Genomic DNA, 21,800 nt, shown 5'->3' on the forward strand with positions numbered 1-21,800 from the left:
AGAGAGAGAGACCCTTCCTGACCACCCCTCCTCTATATAGTGAGCATGACGTGCCATGATATGGAATATTTCACTGGCCAGTTTGGGGCTGGTGCTCCGGCCGTGCTCCCTCCCTGTGCCCTTGCGCGCGGGCAGGACGTGGGGAGTCGGAGAGTCCGTGAAATCTCAGTAGCAGCCGAAAACATCAGTGTGCTATCAACATTCTTCTCATACCAGACCCAATGCTGATTCTAAAACACAGCACTATGCTGGTTACCAAGAAGGAACCTTAACTCAATTCCAGCCCAAACCAGGACAATCACTCATCAGCCCTTCGCTGTAGATGCCGCAGTGTTGCGATGCCTAAATTCGGTGTCTGTAGCAGGACGTCTAAACTTGGCCCCGCGCGCTCCTGGAGGCAGTCGCTCCCTCAAGCCCTGGTACTCCAGGACATCCCTGGGTGGGCCCTGGAGTTACAGTCTCATGGTTTGGGCATTTCGTTTCCCCTGCTGTGGTTTTTTTGGAGCAACCCCTGATTGAACTGATCGGCCATACCCCCATCCGCACACCGGAGGCTAATCAGTCAGTTGGATGATAATGAAAGATCGCGCCATCTGTCTGCTTATTTAATGGAGTATCAGCACACGGCAAATAGGAAGTAATTGGATTGACAGACACAGAGCCAGTTATTAGGCTGTTTTCTATCTGATTGGGAAAAGCAGAGGAGCAAAGAGGTGTAGCATAGCTAATCTGATAGTGCCCGTTGTTGTAAGCATACACAATCTGCCGCACCAAATTCCCAGGCTTTGAAACCACTGGCTGGTTGGAGTTGTTCCTCACTGCCGTCCGCTCCGAAGTCATCCTTGCATTCGTATTACAAATCATTATAATGCAATCTAATAAAAAACAGTTTGCATAAAGATGGTGCCCATTTATAAAGCTGTCACCACAGCTACTCTATTAATAGAGCCATTTTAAAGATTTATAGTCAGCATATGTTACTTTTTACAGGGGCCAGATTGAGAGCTGTGGGGTTTGAGCACGAAGAATGTGCCACTAGATCAGATTCTAAAATAATATGAATAATAAGCTAATTTTTACAAAGCTGTTGTACTCAGGAGAGAATGTGAAATTGTGGAAGGGATATCATTACATTTCAGTGGTGGTCAACAAACTGAATGTAATATGGCATTAAAGGAAATAGGATTTATTAATATGAAAAGCTAAAGTTAGTGAACTTCATATTTCAGATCACTTTGTGTAATAGGTTGACGTTATACGATGGTTCTGTTAACATCTTTATTGATGCATGATGCTAAAGTGCTTTATATGCATTTAATGAAACCCCACAATATTTCTCTGCAATAGACAGGAATTCATTTAGTATTGACTGTCAAGATTGTTTAAAACTATAATGCTTTTTAAGCAAGGCTGTATTTATTTTCTTCCTTCCACAGTGCTGAACACATCAGTAGTAGTGAAATCGTGTTACCTGTTGTAGTGTCATGGGAAGTAAAGCATCGCCGTTACTTTTATAGTAAGAAGGAGTGGTGGGATTCTACAGGTTTGACTTCATCTCATGGGCAGAAAGTGCCTCTAAGCATACACGTGCCCTGGGTTCACGTAAAATAAATACATCGCAGAACTTATAGAGAGAGAGATTGATTGACCGTGGTTAGTACATTTATCTTCTGACTTCTGCAGGATTGGATTTAAATTACAAATGGATCGACAGTGGGTAATTTAGTTCAATGGTCATTTTGGATTATCATCTCCATCATGAAGCAATCTTGTAACTTGGAGGCAACTGGCAGGCTTTGCTCAACGTCAGTCTAGTTTTGGCCTAGAAGCTTACGGTTTCAGGGACCGGAGGGGAGAGATTTGGTGCTGCAGCTTCAGAAGAGCAAAGGGGTGGGTGATTACAGGAGCTGTGTTTGCTCAGTTCGATATGAACTTAAAACGCATAAAATAATACTTATTTTTCAGTGACAAATGATAAAGTAGTAGCTCATCAAAGCTGTATTTCGGGTTGAAGGTGAAGCACGTTGCCGTGGCTGCTGAGCTGCACATCACAGCTCTGCTGTCCCCATTTGCTGGAGGGGCGGCATTTTACATTTTCCTCTTACCTAGATGTGCACAGTTGGGGTGTGTCGGCATCTTCATGGTACCCGTCCCTTCTGCAGTTTTGAGGATCTCTTGCTTTGCAAACATTCCTTGCTTGTTGCAGCAATGGGGAAACTGAGGCTCTTTATACCCAAATGTCGTGGTTTGGGCCTGGTTGGCAGCCAACCACCACTCAGCCACTCTCTCTCCCTTCCCCTCCGGCAATGAGAAGGGACAGAGAGCCAGGCTTGGGGTTTGAGATAGGACTGGGATGGGGAAAAATCCCCCTTTATGATCACGAGCAAAAGGCAGACTCGTTAGGGGAAGAAAAAACGAACATACATTTATTACAGACCCTAACAACGCGTAACAGAGTAGGACAGTGAGAAGCATTGCCACATCTTGAGAACACCTTCCCCCCACCCCTCCCTTCTTCCCGGGCTCAGCTCTGCTCCCGATATCTCTACCTCCTCCCCCAGTGGCGCAGGGGCAGGGAATGGGGGGTGCAGGCAGTGATGCCACTTCCTTTATCTTCAGTGGGGGGAGCTTCTGGAACTTCTTCCCCCTGCTCCATCGTGGTCCCCCTCTCACAGGAGACAGTCCTCCACAAACTTTCTCCGACATGAGTTCCTCCCACAGGCCGCAGCGTTCCCCACACTGCTCCGTCGTGGGTCACTAACTTCCTCTGACTGGATTCCCTCCCACGGCTGCAGCACTTCCCGAGCTGCTCCGGCGTGGGACTCCCCCGCATGCTGCAATCCTCCCAGCACTGAATTACAGCAGCAGGGCTGCCTTTTCCCATGAGACCCCGGCCTTCTTCGGGCACAGCACCTTGATCAAGCAGGAGGAAACCATAGGCCACAAATCAATGTCTGCTCCACCGTAGATCTTCATGGGTGGCGGGGGGGACCGCCCTGCCGTCTCCCCACAGGATACAGGGGGGTCTCTGCTCCAGCACACCTCCCCCCCTCCTTTCTCCCTCCGTTCCTCCACTGACCTTGGTGTTCACTCAGCTGCAGCAACTCCTCCTCACAAGTCGCACTGCTCCTCACCACGTCCCTTCTTAAATACGTTTTCGCAGAGGCGCAGCTGATGGGCTCAGTTTTCGAGCAGAGGTGGAGCTGACTTGGAGCTGGGGGAGCTTCGAGAAGCTTCTCACAGGGGGACACCCCTATGGCCCCCTCCCCTGCCACCAAAAAAACTCCACCACTCACTCAACCCAGGACACCAAACAAACCCAAAAAGTTTCCCAATAGATTAGGAAGAGAGAAAAACATTTGGCCACAGGTTCTCTGCTTCCAGCCTCACATTGTAAAGAACCTGTACCAGCTCAAAAGGATTAAAAGGATCTTCATGGCATATAGGGAACAAAGCTACTTCGTATTTTTTTTCTCAAAATGCATAGTTAGGAGTCCGTAGGGGGTGAGCAGAATAAAAGTGGAAGTCAGCTCTCAAAAGCACCCGTGTAGGTTGGGCTGGTGGGAGACAGCATCACGCTGGTGCCTGCAGCTGCGCACACGCGGACGCGCACGCAGCTCCGGCGAGTCGGGAGCAAACAGAACCCGCCGCTCAGCGGGGATATCGGAAGAGGTTTCTTTTTCTCTCGGTGCCGCAAGGTGGAAAGCCGTCTCTTAAACAAGTACGCTGCGGAGGGTCTTCAGTTGCTGAACAAAGCTCTGGTTTTTCAGGTTTAGATCTAAAGGACCTCTGCAAAGATGTGGAGCAAACTGAATTCATCTGCCGTAGGGGGATGGAAGGGCCGACACCGAGGGATGGGCCTTGCAAGGAGCCACAGACAATACGTTGCTTTAGCATCCCGTTCTGTGCTATAAGCATTGAAGCCACCGTTCTCCACTTTGCACCGAAGAGCTCTCAGGGAGAAGGTGTGAGTTTATAGATTTCTCTGATGAGATGTACACCTTGTAGGATAAATAAATTTCTCCAAAGCCCCGGATCCCTCTAGTATTTTAGCGGGCTGGAAGTTCAGAAGGAAATGAAGAAGCCAAACAGCAGCTGCGTTTTGGTTGGAGAAGACATGCAAGTCTTCTTTTTACTCAGTGTTTGTTAGTAAGCATTGCATTCTCATGCTTCTTAAATGCTTCTGATGCTTAAATGTGCTCTTTGGGGTGTGTTCTAGGTTGATGCTGAGAGTCTCCTCAGCGTTCAGCCATGTCCCAGCCATGTTTTCACCCATAGTGAGGATTCTTGCTTGCTGTTTATTGCGAATAATCAGAATTTCAAGCAATCATTCAGCCTCAGTAATAAAAAATGATGCCATGCAAAGCAAACTAGAGCAGTGTTACTGATCACTTTTTAAGCCTCACCAGAGAGAGGCAGCGTGGATGGAAAAATGGTCCGGAAACGGTATGGAGAGGACCATCAGCATCAGGACAGGGTGAGGTGAGGAGAGGACTGACAGTGAGTCCCGAATCTGGATGTACGTCTGCAACAACCAAGTGCCAATGACTTAATGCCTACCAATGGCATGTTCCTGGCCCTTTCTGGATGCCAAGTAAGCCTTGGGTCACGCTTTGCTTCCAGGTCACAAGAGGGATAAGGACATATCCAACCACTTAACCGCAGCTTGGCTGATAAACCATAACTCAACCTTGGAGATCAGCTCTCCATAGTACGTGGAGATGCCACCTCAATCTAAAGCACACCAGTTGCATCACGTGCAAAGCTCCTTGGGAGGGGGTTAAATCTCTAAAACCTTCACCAGCAACTGCTGCTGCAGCTCCAGCTTGTGTTGCTTTCCCTGTAGAACTCATAATTTGTATTTTGGGTGCATCCTCATTAACAGAACGAGCCGATGTGATTCACGCTTGAGTTACTCTTCCTTTGCCTGCCTTCAAAGAGAAGCAGCTGTACTGCATCTGCTCGCGGAGGGAGCTGCTTGTGGGTCTTCCAGACGTATAAAAGCTAGATGCAGATTTTTGGCGCTGGTAATTGCTCTGTTTCATCTGCAGAAAGGGAAATAACATCTTTGCAAGAACAGCGTCTAGAGATAGTAGAGGAATAAAGTTAGATTTTCACTGCTGTAAATTCATAGGCCAGCAGATTGGTTTCTAACTGTTCAGACTAACGCCTTTACAAATTTACAACTAGGCTCCAAACCTACCCAGTTTCTGTTTCTTAAGTAACGTAGCCCCGTTCCAGTGGTCTGTACAGTATGTTTTCCCATGTTTTGCCCAGCACTGTGATGTTGATGCACATTTCATAGCCTTCATTTCACAGTAACAACTCCGAGTTATGCCATTTTGTTCCTTTTGAAACTCAGTTTCTGTGAGAGGGTCGCAAAACTCCGGCTTGTTCCTCACTCAGATGCACCGCTTTTGGAAGAAGCACGCCCGGCTATTAGCTGAAGATTGGCAGCAGATGAAAACACAGCTGATTCCCGAAGCTGGCTCGTGCCCTCGCAAGAGAGGAGAGGATAGAGACTGCAAGATGCGAGCATCAGTCCAACCGCCACACCAGAATCCTTCCCTCGGGTCAGCTCTTGCTAATATTTGCAAAGCATGAATTACCTTGTACAGGCATCATTGAGGAAATCATTACTTCTGTAGATGAGATTTACCTCTGACAGGATGAAAATTAAAAGTGAAGGGGCTTGATGCGGCGGTGCACCCACATCACCTCAGCTGGATCAGAGCGGAAGGACGTCATTCATGCCTGTGCTGGTAGATGTTAACGAAGATGTTCAGCTACAACCCCGAAATCAAATAAAATCAGTTTTGAGGCCATGAGGAGGGGAAGGGAAATGTGGGGTGCTGCTCAAATTACGCAGTTGGGAAGGTGGGAATTTGCACGTTAAAATTTGCCTCCAAGGTTCGACCTCCCCGGTAAAAATCCACTGTGGTTCTGCTGATGCTGCTCATGGTTCCGGTTCAGCGAGAGGCATCCAAGTGGTAGGGTATGAGATGTGCATTTCTATACATTATGAAGCTTTAGCTCTAATTATTGCTGGCTCTACATCTTGTGGTCCAAATACTAGTCAATATTCCCCTCTGGAGACATCAGAAGAAATTGCACCTGGTCTGTCCCGAGATAGTTGCATTAAGTCAGAAAGTTGTGTTCTTCAGGTGATAGGTGAGCATTAAAAGTAAGCAATATTTTTAGCACAAGGTGATAGCTGAATTATAGTTCCTTTCTTTACCGAGTGTGTGTGGTGTTTGTAGTACTTCAGAGGCAACAAAATACTTATTTTTATATTACACTTGCACGGGAAGGAGGTATTTCTTACCTCAGTTTCATGGATGAGCAGCCAGAATACAGAAATAAATTCTTTAAAGCTTGTATTTTTTAGCTACTTTTAAGAAGTTCTGGACTCTCTCATCTTCCAGCGCCAAAGCTGTCAGCTCTTTGGGGACTTTCTCAGAAGCCTTTACACTAACCAAAAGATCTATATTGAGTAGAAGAGCTTTTTTTGATTGGGGATTTCTGTTTGTGTAGGGGAGGGGCTGAAGTGATGGGGATTCACAGTACAGTCTGGCTGGCACCTCCAGTTACTTGTGTTAAGCTGAAACCTTAATATTTTAGTGAAGAATGCCCAAAATTTGGTGTTTTCTGTTAACAGTAGTCATTTTCTCTAGTCATTACCTTCCTGGGTGTTTCCTAGGCTATATAATATTTCAAAATAGCAGAAAATTAATGCTTTTTGTCTGCTATTTGCTGGGGTTCTGTCTGGCTTTGCTAAGATTGTAAATGTACTTAGCATAGCTAAATCTCCGTTGAGTGTCCCAGTGCTGTTTGCACTTTTTTAATGATAATTATAATTTTAATGACATTTTGGGTCACCTAGAGTAGAGCTTAAACATTTATTCTTGCTGTTGTCCCCTGCATACAGCTCCGTTTGGACTGACTTAGTACAAAAGGAGCTTTGTTTTCTTGCATATAGCCACAACATTTATCAGCAGCATGCTCCTCAGTGAAACATCAATGCTGGGGTAACTGATAATGTAACCAAACTAATTCTCTGTAGTCAAGTTTTTATGCAAAATAATGTGCTTTCTGTTATTCTACTACCTATTTGATTGGTCTTCAGTAACAAGCGATCTCTGGTCTATGTGCTGCAGTGAATTTTTTAAATTTTACTGTATTTATTGTATCCCGCACGTGTGTAATGGACACATGGTCAAAAGGTCTTTTGGTACGGGAGCATCGCGAGGTCTTGCTTTGGCAGAGGAGAGAAGAGGGTGGACCAGACTGCGGGATGGATGAGAAGTAGGTTTTATTGCAACTAGATCAATATGTGAGCTAAATATACTGAAATATGTACCCGTTTGGTTGCACATAGTTGTTGGAATAGCCTCTTTGCCTGGCCACGTTATCACAAGGGTGGTAAATCAGGAATCAGTACCTTGTTGGTTATCAAAGAGCTTGGGAGGAGAACATCATCCTTGGCTGTCCCTTCTGTTGACCCTCTCCCAGAATGCCCACTGTTGAGGTTGGAAGGCTTTCTGGACAGGTAATGGACAATCTGGGATCTTCCAGGTGTCTCTCTTCATTCGAATGTGTCTTCAACCTTCAAGAACCTGTAGTCTTGGATATTTTATCCTTAATTTCCTTGAGTCTGAACAGCCAGTTTGGGATTTGCCATTCTGTTAGTTAACCAATATCTAGTTCAAAGAGTATCTAATGTTTTCTTAATATTTCCTTGCTTTGTGTAAGCTCACCAAAAGGCTCATTCCAGGTACTTGAACGTTTTATGACTAAAATAGAGGGAAAATAACAGTTTAGGATCATACAAAAATGAAACAAGATGAAATGTAAATTTGGGCTGAAATGTCTGTAAAAATTTTCTTAATAAGGCTTTGGAATATTTTTTTTTTTGCTGTCATTCATTTGTTTGAGGAGGGAATTACAGATAATATTATCATCATCATCATTAAGAAAAGGAGTAGTTGATGTTATGCACTTTCAATGACATATCTTCAGTTTCTTTTAATGATATTTTAGAAGACATAACAAGAAGACACAAGAAAGCCTTGGGAAGGTGAGAGTTGAAGGTTTCTAAATCAATCCATATAGATTTTTCAGTTATTATGGTTTTTATTACACACTTTCAGCCTAGGTAAGACAGTCCTTACAGCCAATTAAGTTGTGAGTTAGAATGAATTAAATTTTCTGAAATGGTTTGCCTTTTTTTTCTTTTTTAATCCAAATGACTGTCATTTACTAAAAGATGCTTCATTTTATTGAAAGTACTTTTCTATCTAAGGGGAATGCTTAATTGCAGACGCAAATTACCTCAAATTCTTTCCTAGGAGGATAAAACAAGTTAAAAATTGTGCATCATTTTGAAAACGCAGGTTCTGAGTTCAAGATAAGATGCAGATTTCTATTTTTTTCCCCGACTGCTGTCTTCAAAAACTTCATCCAGACCAGACATCTCATAAAAGTGTCCTTCAAAGCCACAACATCCCTATGAGCCTTTTTAGGATATCAGGCAATTCCCAGAGCTATCTACATTTATCCAAAATCTAATGACACACCTCACTCTACTTTTTTATTCAGAGAAAACGTTTTTGCATTTTGCAGGTCTGACATACATGGCAGTTATATTAAATAAGTGTAATAGCTCAGCGATAGGGGAATTTTCTATTCTGAATGTGCCACATGGCTCATTCTCTCACATTGAGGGAATACACCCCACGGCATGTTAACCTTTATAGGTTTTTCTTCAGTTATTGTGTGCCAGTGAGAGATGATTTTAAATGTGCTTGTTGATACTGTTTCAGAAACCCTACTAAATTACAACCGAATGGTTCTTTTTTCAGTAGAATAATCGAAGCAAATGGAAAGTGAATCAAAGCTGTTCCTCCAAGGCCTACTTTATGGCCCCTCTTTACAGTGAGCTATATCTCAATCTCAAATTTCCCTCTTTGGAGAGTAAAAGGAAAATAGTAGGGTATAAAAGGGCTCAGTGACACAGCCTTTCACCATCACAGTATTTTTTGATTGAGGTTTTTTTTGGTCGTTTGGATTGACGCACATGCAGGTATGTCCAAAATCAATCTGAAGAGCCATGTCCAGGCCTGACGTCCCCGGTGCTTCGCTTTATTCAAAATGCCCAAGTGTTTTCTCCGCTTTGACTTTTACACATTTTATATAAGCGTCTTATTGACCAAAATGTGATTTCGTATCATGTACACTGGTTCACACACAGACATAAACGTTGATCTCTGGGATAGCCATGGGTCAGATTGCTTTTTTGACATTTTAATAGTTACATGAACAGCTTGGATGAGTAACATGGGAACATTTTTGAAAAGAACTCTTAGAACATTGATTTTTAGATGCTGTTAAAAACATTCTTTTCTTTATAAAGACTGAATTACGTTTGAATAAGTTAACCAGCAGTATTTGAAATTTAAATAAATAAATAGCACATTGTGACTGTGAATGTAAGTGTATGTGTCTGCCAAGCAGAAAATAGACAATATCTGTTAGGTCTTTAATGCCACCCAATACTTCCCAGTTCAGAAACTTCATTTTCAGTTTCTTGTAATTTGGCTAGGCTTTAATTGCCAACTGGGACGAGATAATTTTTTTTTGGAAAAATGTGTCTAAAATACTTGTTCTTTCCGAGAGTGAGAAGAAGAAATACACTGTACTTGTTGGCAAATTCTGGTGACCTTTTCTTTGGCTGGGTATTTGCATCTTCACATTTCTCAATAAGAACTGTTGTATAAAGGGTGCACCTTTTGCCATTCCTCTGCAAATACACCAAAATTTTACTTAGTTATGCGCCTTTGAAGAAGTGCAGTGCCCACGCTCTCCTAAGAGGCTTCCAGTTCGTAGCAGATGAAGTTCCTGATGGGCACGATTCTGCCCGTAGCTAACCAGGGCCAAGCCAAAGGCCAGGACCTTGCAAAGGTGCTGATTCCTGAGCCAAGGACTGCCTCCCCTCCCAGCGTTTTTTTAGGCTCCTGTACCCGTAGGGTTCCAGCTGCCTGGAGGAGGATGCTTCCTGATGTAAGTACCAAAAAGGAAGGGGAAACACAAGATGAAGAAGCGGGATTGGGAACCAAGGAAAATAAAAGAACTGGTGGCCAAATTCCCACAAGTAGGACTCCTACGAAGAAATGAGGAGGCAGGAAGGAAGGATGGAGCTTGGAAGTGGTGCAGACAGCCCCTTGGGGCTTCGTGGCAGAAGTGTCTCCCCTGGTGTCACAGTGATTCCCACGGGGGACAATCGGCTGCTGGTGCGTGTTGCTCAAGTCATGCGGCAGAGTTGCAAAGGCCCAACGCCGTGGCGTTCGCTGTCCAAACACTGGCCATCCTGTTCCTGGGGCGAGACAAGGGTCTGCTGATAAAACCAACAGCGTGCCACTGAGGAATTAAAAATTATACCTCAGCGTCACGCACAGCAGGCCAAACTAAGGTGACACAAGCAACTCCAGTCCTTGCTTTCCCAAACTTGTGAGTGTTTGATCTTGCATCCGTAATTCTCTTAAGAAACACATAAAATGAATGTTTTCCACTAGACAGATCTGGTCTTAATGGCATTCTGAATAATCCTCCCACTACAGAACACGTAGGGTGCATCACTGTTGCAGTGTAACGTGCTGGAGGGGTTCTTGGTGCAAAACTGCCACATGTCTGTATCCGGAGCCTTGTGATGCTTGCTTGGTCGTGCGCTCAGTGGACTTTTCCTCTTAGTGGGATGAAGGTTGGAGCTGCACAGTGGCTGCCGCGGGTGCCCCGTTTGCAGGGCAGATGGACACATCCTGGCTGGTGAAAGCACGGTGAGGTCATCTCTGAACCACAGCAGATCCTAGCAAATCGGATCCCAGTTGTCCTCTTGCAGGCTGTACTGAGTGGTAATGTACTTGTACCATTGGAGTATCACATTTATGAACTCGTAGGGCAGTTCCCTGCTGTAAGACATGTTCTGACATCCATACTACATTTTTCTTTGCCTTTTCTCTGCTTCCATTTCCTTCGGTAGAGATCTTTTGATTAAAGGAAGACTTCAGAAATTGTCTGGTTTTCATTACCATTATCATTTAATCAAGCTATCCTTGAACATTCAAACTTAAGGTCCCTCATCCATATCCCCTAGTCCTCCATGCCGTGCAGTTTCAGTCTTAATAACTTTTTCCTGATACCGAGTTTAAATCTGCTTCCCTAAGCTCTTGAGCATTTGTTCTTTATCACAAGTGTTGCTGAGCACTCATAAAATCCCCCCTCGCAGAGACACTGCTATCTAGCAGCTTTCTCCTAATCTGTGATAACTTTACGGTTCGTATCAAGTAAAATAGGGATATATTTTTGATTCTTCCCAGTATTAAGTGAACCACTGTTGTCTATGCCAAGAAATTAAAGCCTATTAGAACATGTCAACCACCGGGACTCAGTTCTCTAATCAAGGAAAAGTTTGCTGGAGATTAAGGCACAGGCCTTCAGGAGAGATCTGAAATGGTGCTTAATGCTAAGTACTGGGAAACAAGAATTCTTGGCTGCACCTTTTGCTAGCACTGACCTTTCCTACAACCTCTTACAGGCAATTTAGTCTCTGGTATAGGAAACACTTAGAAACACCATCAAGCTATTGTGGGATAACGAGTTGCTGTAGGTCAGCGCATCTGAGCTCTAATAGTTCGCTGCTAGTTTATGTGGGCGTTCTCCCTCAAAAAGTTTTCATCTATTTATGTTGGTTTAGCCATTTTTAAGCATGTGCTGGATTTTAGAAGTGTTTAAAAGTTGTTCACTGAAAGTTGCTCATTTCAGATTCAAGCTGCTGTGCCCCTCCTTTCCTGTCGAAAAGAGGTATAGTGGTATTTGGCTGCATGGTACAGGTACTGTAAGAGTTAATGGAAATTTTTTTGTGAGTTCTGTGCCTCAAAAGTGCTGTGTAAATAAGCTTATAAAGAAAGAGTAGCAAATTTATTGGCAGCCATGAAAAGATACGGTAAGTTAGTTTAATATGGTCCCATCAACCTTGACAGTGTTCCCTTAAGGACATCAGCGGTTGTCACTCGAAGCTGGTGACATTAGGTCTGTTATTCCTGAGATAAGCTTGGTGGTGGTCTCTCTGCTCTCTGCCAAGATGACTCTGCTGTTTCCCTGTTTGATAAAAGCCGATTCACGTTATTGATCTGTGAAAGCCAGGGACTAAAAGTGCCATCCTTCGCACTTCTCTCCACGCTGCATCTCTCTTCGGAGAGACAATCTTCAAACGTAACTGCGGAGGGGTCCCCCCGCGGAAGCAATAGCTGCATCGGCCCAAATGTGTCACTCTAGAGTGATGGAGCCAACACCGCAGACAGAGGCTTTCGGGAGCAAATTGTTCAGTTTTGAAAGAAATCATGCTTCTAAAATTGACAGGCACTCCTTAGTCAGTCCTCTGAAAGGAAGCTGCCTCCTCTGGGGTGCCGAACGTGGAGGTGGAAAATTACAGACAATTAAGCAGACCTAGTTGAAGTGTTTGGGAGAATGGTTAGTGGTATGGCATCTCTAATAAATTTTAACCACGCTGGAACTGTTGGAGAAGTCTCATGTAAAAAAAAGTCTTTCATAGTGAAGAAAGGGTGGCTTTCAAGGTGCAGAGGGCATTGCTTGGGAGATCCAAGATCAAACACTTGCTTCTGCTGCTGCTGTGTAAAGCAAAGATAAGAACAATCTCAACCTGTCCAGGAGCGGGATTAAAATATAAACGACTGTGAGGCACTTGTGTGCATCGATGAAGAGGGCTGTGTAAACACCGTACACATTTCTTCCTTTTGACAGCATGTGTCAATCCATTATGATTCCTGATACTCAATTCCTAATTATTTTGATGCATACAGTTTTGAAAGGAAGACTCATTTCATTGCCTCGGATGTAAATTAAAGAAATTACAAGGTAATTTCTAGAAGAAACTCCTATGTGTTAAAACAGATGGCATCACTGAGATAAAGATATTTTGCAGGAGAAGATGGCAAACATTTTGTGTTAAAATATTCCCAGAATTGGCACGCCGTTCTGCATACGCAGGAATGGGATCCTAGGATGAAACAATAACACATAATAAAAGTATAGCATAATACAGACATACATAATGCAGTATGATATCGGTATAATACATATGCATTGCTTTTTTCAGTGATATCTCTAGACTTCGAGCTGGAATCTACTGCTGCTCAGTTTAGAGATGGGTAACTCACCTGTGGGAATCGAGTGACCAACCCCAGAAAGAAGTTTGCATTTTCAGAGGGATTTCTGGCATCCTGAATTCTTTTACGGGGGTTTTATTTTTAAAAAGACCTCTGTCCAGTATGGCTCAAATAGAGCAGTCAGTGATTTTTGGACAGATAAACACAAATCACTCCCCGGTTGTGGATTTTCACCAATTCCTCATTTTGTCTGTTCCCCAGCCATTGAGTCTTTGTCTCACCAGCTGTTGGCATTTAATGTATTGTTTTTGACGGCTACCTTATAGACCATTTCTACTCTTCATGCCTTATGTTGGCGCAGTCTATAGTCATTCCCCCACTGCTGGTGCTTGGCTTCAAGATGTAGGAATGGCAAAGACAACACTAACAGATTTAGAGTAACTGCATGGTTTAACTACCTGGCATTCTTCCCCTTCTGTTTTCCAGATTTATCCAGGAGATAGAGCACGCCATGGAGCTTGGCCCAACCAAGCAGTGTCCACTGCGTGAGTTCCTCACCATGTACATCAAGAACATCTTCCTCAATCAAGTCCTGGCTGAGATCAATAAAGAGATCGAAGGTGTCACAAAGGCATCTGATCCCCTGAAAATATTGGCTAATGCGGATACCATGAAGATTCTAGGTGTGCAGCGGCCTCTTCTGCAGGTAGGAGCTGAGTGAACTGCCAGTAAGTCCCTTGCTGTCCATGTCTAGCCGTGACCTGGCTCTATATCCAGGGAGGAAAGACACGGAGCTGCTCGAGCGGGGCCAGAGGAGGCCACGGAGATGCTGGGGGGGCTGGAGCAGCTCCCCTGGGGGGCCGGGCTGAGAGAGTTGGGGGGGTTCAGCCTGGAAAAGAGAAGGCTCCGGGGAGCCCTTCGAGCGGCCTCCCAGGGCTTAAAGGGGGGACAGGAGGGGGGGGGAGGGACTCTGGATCAGGGGGTGGGGATAGGACGAGGGGTAACAGCTTTAAACTGGCAGAGGGCAGATTTAGATGAGATGTAAGGCAGAAATTGTTCCCTGTGCGGGAGGTGAGGCGCTGGCCCAGGGTGCCCAGAGCAGCTGTGGCTGCCCCCTCCCTGGAAGGGTTCAAGGCCAGGTTGGACGGGGCTGGGAGCCCCCTGGGCTGGGGGAAGGGGGCCCTGCCCGGGGCAGGGGGGTGGGACTGGGTGATCTTTAAGGTCCCTTCCAACCCAAACCATTCAGTGATTCAAGGATGCTACAACACACAAAATTTGTCTCAACATTGAGTAAGTACGATCTATTCCAGCGTCACTTCTAGTATTGTCTTTCTTCTCCTGATCTCTGTACGCAGGTATGTAAGTAGACATGGGCTCTTATGTTTTGCTTGTGCAAGAGAGAATGTCTGTCTTGCTACGTATGTTAAGCTAATGGCATCTTCACATCTCCCCTGGCACATGCCATTTTTAAAGCACCTTGTAGCCGTCGTGACAAATTGTTACCAGCTTTCTTGAACCCTACCGTAGAAGTTTATTTTCAAGATTTTCAATCGTGTGTGCCTCCCTTCAAAGTTCTGGGGACACTGGCAAATCGTGGAGCCGTGCGATCAGACTAAATACACGTGCTGAACTACCAGGAGGAGCAAAGATGGGCTCTGCTGCCTTGCAAGTGCAGCGCATTTGTGATTGATGTGATGCTGTTCCAACGAGGCAGATAAGAGAGATTTGAGAGAATTGGCTTTGAGTTTACAGTATTTATATAAGAAGGCTCTTTTGAAACTGCTTTTTTGAACTCTAATGTGGAGTAATATTAATAGCAACAAGCACAGTTCTAACCCCAACCACGTGGGTAACAGAACAGAATGGAAGCCTGCCCAAAAATTCCGAGTTATACATGTTGCATGGGGCTGAACGGAATGAACTGTCAGCTCTGACTCTTGCTGTGATTTGGGTCAAGCTCTTTTAATCCTTTTAAATTGCTCCTTCTTATCTGTACAATCGTCTCTTCAGGGATGAATAATATTTGCAAAGTTCTTAGGAAGTAGCACACATCTCCCAAGATTTTATATGGCCACTTTCTTTTTTAGTTTATAACTGTAAAACATGTATATTATAATTATATATAATAATAGTAATAACTATTATTATTTTTATTATTTGAGAAAAATTACTAGGATTTTTGCAAGTATAATGGTCACTAATGTTATGCCTGTCTGGGTGCTGCGAGTATGGGATGGTTCTTCCAGAGTAAAAGCAAAATTAGATTCCAGTGGACCAGCAGAGAGTTTTCAGAAATCTTTGGAGGGGAACAGCTTCCATAGAAGGGGTCAGAAGATTCTTTGCATGGTTTAGAAAATCTCCATGAGTTAAAATGATGTTTTGGAGCAGCACAGCATCCCTGAACTGTTTCCTTCCCAAGGTACAGCTTTATCAGCCTTCTCAGAAACTCAGTTATCAAGACCAAAACACGGTAGAATACGACCCCTTGCAAATGATTGTCAACATAAAAATTGTTTCAGCCTCATTGTTCACTGAATGCACACGACAAAAGGTGAGAACAGGGCATTGCCCCAAGAGCAGGTTACATCTGGATATCTCCTGGTGAGCCCTTGCATGAGCCGAAGGTGGATTTGCTGGTATTGGCCTTTTTTTTTCCCTTGTGCTGCAAAAGTAGTAAGATGTAATAGTGAAAACGTAGCAGGAGTGGTCATGAAACCAGAGCAGAGTATTGAAAACAACTGTAATAAGAGCAGAAGGGGTTTTGTAGATCAAGAACTCGAGTATGTTGACTGAGCAGGGATGGCAGGAGCCCAGCAGAGAGGGGCCACGCTGGGGAAGAAATTACCAAGTACACCCTCGTTTTGCAGTTACCTACAGTGCTGGTAGTTCCTCAATATTGTGAGTGCATAGGAAAAAAAAAAAAAAAAAAAAAAAAAAAGACAAATCTGTGACACGTGTATTAGTCTTCCAAGACTGAATTTTCATAACAGGACAGGAAAAAAAGAAATAAATTAGGGCAGTTCTGGCTTCCACAACAGGAAAAGTATCTGCAAACTGAAACAGTGAGTTACAATACAAAGCAAAATTCTACTTATTCACAGTCTAAGGAGTCCGTTGAAGGTCTTATTTGAAGTTTGTTTTCAGAGATCTAGATGTAAATAGGTATATTGTGTTGTGTTTTGTATTATTTGGCTTTCTTCTTTTTTTCTCTTATGTAAATTAAACTGAGTGAGAACCCAAACTCAGCCTGGTCAGGTGTCTGACCTTACTGAGAGCTGAAAATACTTTATGATAATACTACCACGCAAGCTTTGGATCAGGACCATTGAGGCTGTTAACCTTACAAATTTGTTTTAGATTCTTAATGTGATAATGTATTTTTGTGGATTGTGGCTTCATTTGTAGCCTTGAAAATGTGTTCTATAATATCAATACATTTTCTTAAAGTTCATTTGGGGTTGAAGAGTCAAAATGGCTTGGAATTTTCTCATCCAGTTCCTATAATTTGTTCCTCATGATGGATGGAAATCATTTTGAACTGGAATTATTCTTGGTCAGAATGTACATGGTCAGAAGGTCTGCACGTTCCCGACATTATAGAAGGGTAATTTTGTGAAAGAGAAGAAAAATTGCTGCCTCTTTGAACCAAGTCATCCAAATAGCTCCCTAAAATAATTTTATTGATTTTACATTAAAAGCAAAGAAAGGCTATTTCTGCATTGACAGTGCTGGAGCCTGAAATCTTTTGACCTCATCACCTCATGGGTACGATGAAAATATAGTGTGTAGCATGAACGAGCCTTGCACCTCTCTCCCAACGTCTTTTTCTTCTCTTGTGTCATTTTTAGAGGGATTTGGGGTTCAACCGTCCCACTCCTGCCTATCCTGAAGATCTTTCTGAAGCTTCTGCGGCAGGAGCTGGAGCTGTGATTTGAACACGACTCGAGAATTTATCAGTTCCCACTGCACAGGCTGATAATAGCTGCTTTTTGATAACTATCAGCACATGTTTGAACTGAATTAGCTTATAGATAAGAGGTTTTCGAGCACCCTATGCCATCATGTCCTCACAGATGAATCATCCATTTCTGTAAAGATTATGCTTATAAAAAAAAAAAAAAAATTGTATCTGCCCTTTGTAAATATTATATTTGACTTGGAGGATGGTCTTATTTTCCATTCTTCCATCCTCATACGTAAAATACTGCAAATCCTTTTCCTCTTAAGAGTGACTGAATAACCATGAAACTAATTTGTTTCAAAATTATTCTGCATTTAACTTCAGGCTGTAATTGTTTAAATCAATACTAAATTAGGCTACAAGCAGCTTGACAGCTTCTTATAGCCTGTTCTTGTACGGTTCATGTCGAGCTGATAAATCTTTCCAGCTAGGTGGTCACTACTAATACTGGCCTTAAAAATGTCTTGCCCTGTCTCCAACCAACAAAAAAAAAAAAAAAAAGAGTGTGTGTTGCTTCGATCTTTTCACTCTGCAGCAGCAGAATGGGATTTTTCCTTTAAAGCATTGATGCGACCGTTGTTTGTTATAGCAGTACTGTGTAGGTGCTGGGCACGATAGTTCTCTGGCCAAGCTCCAGTGGCTGAAAATCCAGCAAAAAACTCCTTAAAAAGTCAGAGTGTGCAGCTGTTTGCAGGATAATGACTTGCTGGAGCTAATTACCCCATCGCCAGCACCACTCATCCCACGCGCTAAGTCACTCACTTGTGACTTTCCAAGGAGACATCACTGGTAGCTTTGGCGTGTTTTCTTCCCGTCAAATTACTGGTTATTAAGAAGAAGAATGATCACAGCGAGTGGCACTTAAATGGCTCACCATTAGTGATGGGTGCATGCTTTGATAGCAAGTGGATGTTATTATTTATTAGTGTAAACAAATTAGTTGTCTTTTCAAGCCGGCTTCCAACGATCAAATTCCATTAAGGAGCAGGCATGGCTGATCAATTGAGTTTTTCGCATTCAAGGACAAGTATGACTTTTGAGGCAGCACCTGTGGTTCTGGTCCTCAGATTTCAAATTTTTTTGCAGTGACGTGGTATCTAAAACAGTGTGAAGTGCTTTGCAGATGTTTTCCTCTCGTGTGGTGTATCTGTTTCCATAGCACGGCCGATATGTCAGGAGGTTAAAACCCCCTGACTGCGTGCATGGCAGAATTTCTAACTGAATCTTCTTTTTCAGTTGGAAACGAGAGACAAAATTATCTCTCCGTGGGAGTCTGAATCTCCCTATGGCTTTCAATATTTCTTTAGATAATTCTTCCTCTGGGGGGAACACTTAGTGTGGTTATTGCCTTTTGTGGAAGCTTTTACAAGGCTCCCATGTAAGTCATCTGCAGATGCGTAAGTTCTCCACTGAGGCTGATTGTGGAGCTCTAAGTTATATAAAAGCAATTGCTAGCTTTAGGCAAACTGTTATGGCAGTGCTTCAATTTATTTTAAAAATCAAGTTTAACTTGCACATTCAGTAAAACCTAGGTAGAAGACAGCTTTGGGTTGCATATAGACATAGCGAAGCAGCACACCTTGCAGGCAGAATTATTTTCTTCTCCAGATCTGGAAAAGCAAAGTCAGGTTGCACAAACCATCCCACAGATGTGACTCGTGTTTGATCTGCAAGAAACAGTCACACATTTGAGGTCTCTGTAACTTATTAATCCCTGCAGTTGCTGAATTCATCTTCCATAGGTGGGTGCAATCTTCTGTTGGAATTGGCCGGAATCTGTATAACCCTCGTTTCCAAAGTGCTGAATCCAGATTAATATTCCCCATCTCTCATGACCTGAGGCTCAACACCAAGCTGGACTTGGCCGTGTGGTTTCTATCTAGAACATGGGAGAACTGCTTTCCTATTTAAACAAACTTTTGGGGGAGCTGGGAAAACCAAAACTGCTCTACCTTATTAGAAATCTGCACCACAAAGAAAAGTAAAAGTCTAAGTCTTGATCGAAAGCAGAGAGAGTTGGATGCAAAATGTCTTTGATCATGGTCCTACCTGAGACCACCAACTTGTTTTGTTCACCTCAACAAGTATCTGTAATTTTTGGCCCATACCAAGGCAGATTGGATTTTAACTTCATAAATGATAAGTTACTGTTATTTTCAGGTCTTAAATAACCATTTTTGGAATATTTGCATACCCAGTATCATCGTATCACCATTTGTTAGTTGGAAGGGACCTCTGGAAGTTAGTCGTATCTACCTGAAGCTCTGGCCCAGAACCAGAGCCTGGCCAACACTAGATCAGGTCCGTTGTGGCTTTGTCACAGTGAGTCTTGAAAACTTCCTGAGATGAAGATCCTCTGGCCAATGGTTCTGCACTGTTCACCTGCTGGAAAGCTTTCTCCTAGCCACAATTTTTGGCTGTTGTTCCTTACTGTGTCACATGTATGATGTATAGAACAGACCAGGAGCCTTCACTGAAATCAGGTATAATTTTTACTCGTGGAAATGCGAAGCCTACACACAGTGCATCTGTGTAAGGCACATTAGGTGTGAAGCAGAATAACTAATCCAATGGCCACATTCTGGCCTTCACAGTTCTACCTGTGGTTGTATCTTGTTAGACTGATCTCTGGTTAAATTATTCCAGTGTTACTAAAATATACCTCTCTAGGGTCAGTCTTGACGGTATTAGAGATGAAGGTGTGTAAGGAGGGTTTGTATCAAGGAGTCTAATCAAAAGATATTATGGGCAAAACAGAGCAGTTAATAAAAAGAGATCACCCAGTCTTGTGTGTCTTTGCAATTATATGGTGCTTTTCATTCGTAAATCTGAAATGTTTTTTCAAGAACTTAATTTAATTGGTAAAACCTGCTATTCAGAGACCACCTTCCTAACACGGCTTTATCAGTCAATCTGTAGTGCATCAGCCAACATCATTCCTAGGGTCCATGAGCTAATGCTTCAGGGTGAACTCATGTCATCAGCTTTGCTTGCTCAGGGTTGTGTCTGCCGGGTTATTTGAGAAGATGACCTGAGCCAGAAAACTTCAAGCTCCAAGTCTGAGCAAAAGCGATGACCACTGCTCTGAACGTCCTTGGGAACCAGCAGCTTCAGGTTGGAAAAGCAGAACCTCCTGAGCTGCTGGTGCTGAGATACTTGGCTGGAATGGGGTCAAACCTTGTGTTTTCGGGGTGGGTTGGAGGGTGCGGACCGGCCGCTGTCTCTTTTGATCTTCCTGCAGCAAGATTTTTTGGCAGGCAAGCCAGAGAGGAGTAATGGTTTCTGACACATCTGCTGACAGGGACTGAACTGCATTATCACTGTCAATCCCATCATCCAAGAGCTGCATTTTTTGAGACCTATTTGACTTTACCAGCTATCAAAGGCATCCTCAGTTTCTGGCCTGCACGGGGAGAGGCAGATAGCTGCGTGGCCAACGCGAATCCCTGGGGATCAGCTGCTCTAAGGGAGCAGAGGGGACGTTAAGCCCCCAGGGTCACCATGGGAGCTGGAATGGGTGGGAGGAGAGGTTGACTTTGCCTCTCTGAATTTTCTGTCTCTCTCTGTTTTTTCTGGTCATTAGTCTGATAAGTGGGACTTGGGCCAAAGTGGAAAGAGAAAGACACTCCAATTCTTGCGTGCTGGAGGTGGCCTGGCAAAAAAAAAAAAAAAAAAAAGAGAAATAAAAAATAGCTGTCAGTGTCTTCTTGGCCTTGAAGATTGACATCTCACTAGCAAGTCCTGTCTGTGTCATTGCAATTCCCTGTACAGCTCCTGGATTAATCCTGTCTCCATAGACGCAGTCTCTATTGAGCTGGTCGGGCTTTTATCCCTTTTCTTTTGCTCCTGAATTAATACAGGGTTTTAGGGTGATGGGAGAAACTATATGGATAGACTGCTTTCCCAGTCTTTTTGATAGGATTTTATTTTCAAATCCTGCCATCAGCATGCATGCGACGGTTCCTGGCTTGGCCAGGACTCAGCGGGAGTGTGCAGCAATTCACGTAGGGCGGCTGTGGGAGATGCACCAGCACGGTGCTGAGCACGTCAGCTCCCCCTGACATTGGTGAGACCCAGAGGAGCATCCAAATCTTGCAGGATTAACCCTTTTAAGGGACCATTGCTGTCACGGCATTTGCAGTGTTCATCCTCACCCTGGACTTTGCAGCTGGTTTTCAGTGGCAGTTTGAATAATCGCTAGACTGGTAAAAGCACTAAAACTTCCTTGTAAGTTACTTTATTTTTATTTTTTTCTTCTTGCAGTCTTTTTTTTTTTTTTTTTTTTTTGTCAGAAGTTGGGAGTGAACCACATCTATCTGCCCCAGCCTCAGTCACAGGCCTTGATTGATTATTTTAATTACCAAAGCAGCCCAGACAGGCTCCTTCAGCAGTAGCATTGCGCTCATAAATCCTCATTTTGCTTCACATGGCTGAGCCCACATGGCTGGTGTCAGAAACAGCCCCTCTTATCTTTCTGTCCAGAGGAGAAGCCATTTAGCTTGGCCACCATTCCTGTTTGTTTAACGCTTAAGCTGCACATTTCTCATTTGCAACTTCGTTCAGCGGACGGCATCCGTGGCAGGAGAGCACGTCCCTGGGATGCGGCGGCAGAGCTGGCCTTCTCCTTAACCCCGGGTTGCTTCCGAAAAGCAAGGGAC

At 43.7% G+C, this 21,800-nt stretch overlaps 1 protein-coding gene across 1 annotated transcript in view; it reads left to right on the plus strand.

The window, feature by feature from the left end:
• The window catches only part of EXOC4 (exocyst complex component 4), a 410,569-nt gene that overhangs the window by 287,130 nt on the left and 101,639 nt on the right, over nucleotides 1-21,800 (plus strand). Inside the window, exon 11 of the mRNA XM_042793039.1 lies at nucleotides 13,668-13,887. Coding sequence (XP_042648973.1) covers nucleotides 13,668-13,887 — 220 coding nt within the window. The remainder of the gene's footprint in view (nucleotides 1-13,667; nucleotides 13,888-21,800) is intronic.

The sequence above is a fragment of the Tyto alba genome, unplaced genomic scaffold, assembly GCF_018691265.1.
Source record: "Tyto alba isolate M040663 unplaced genomic scaffold, T.alba_DEE_v4.0 Super-Scaffold_2, whole genome shotgun sequence".
NCBI lineage: Eukaryota > Metazoa > Chordata > Aves > Strigiformes > Tytonidae > Tyto > Tyto alba.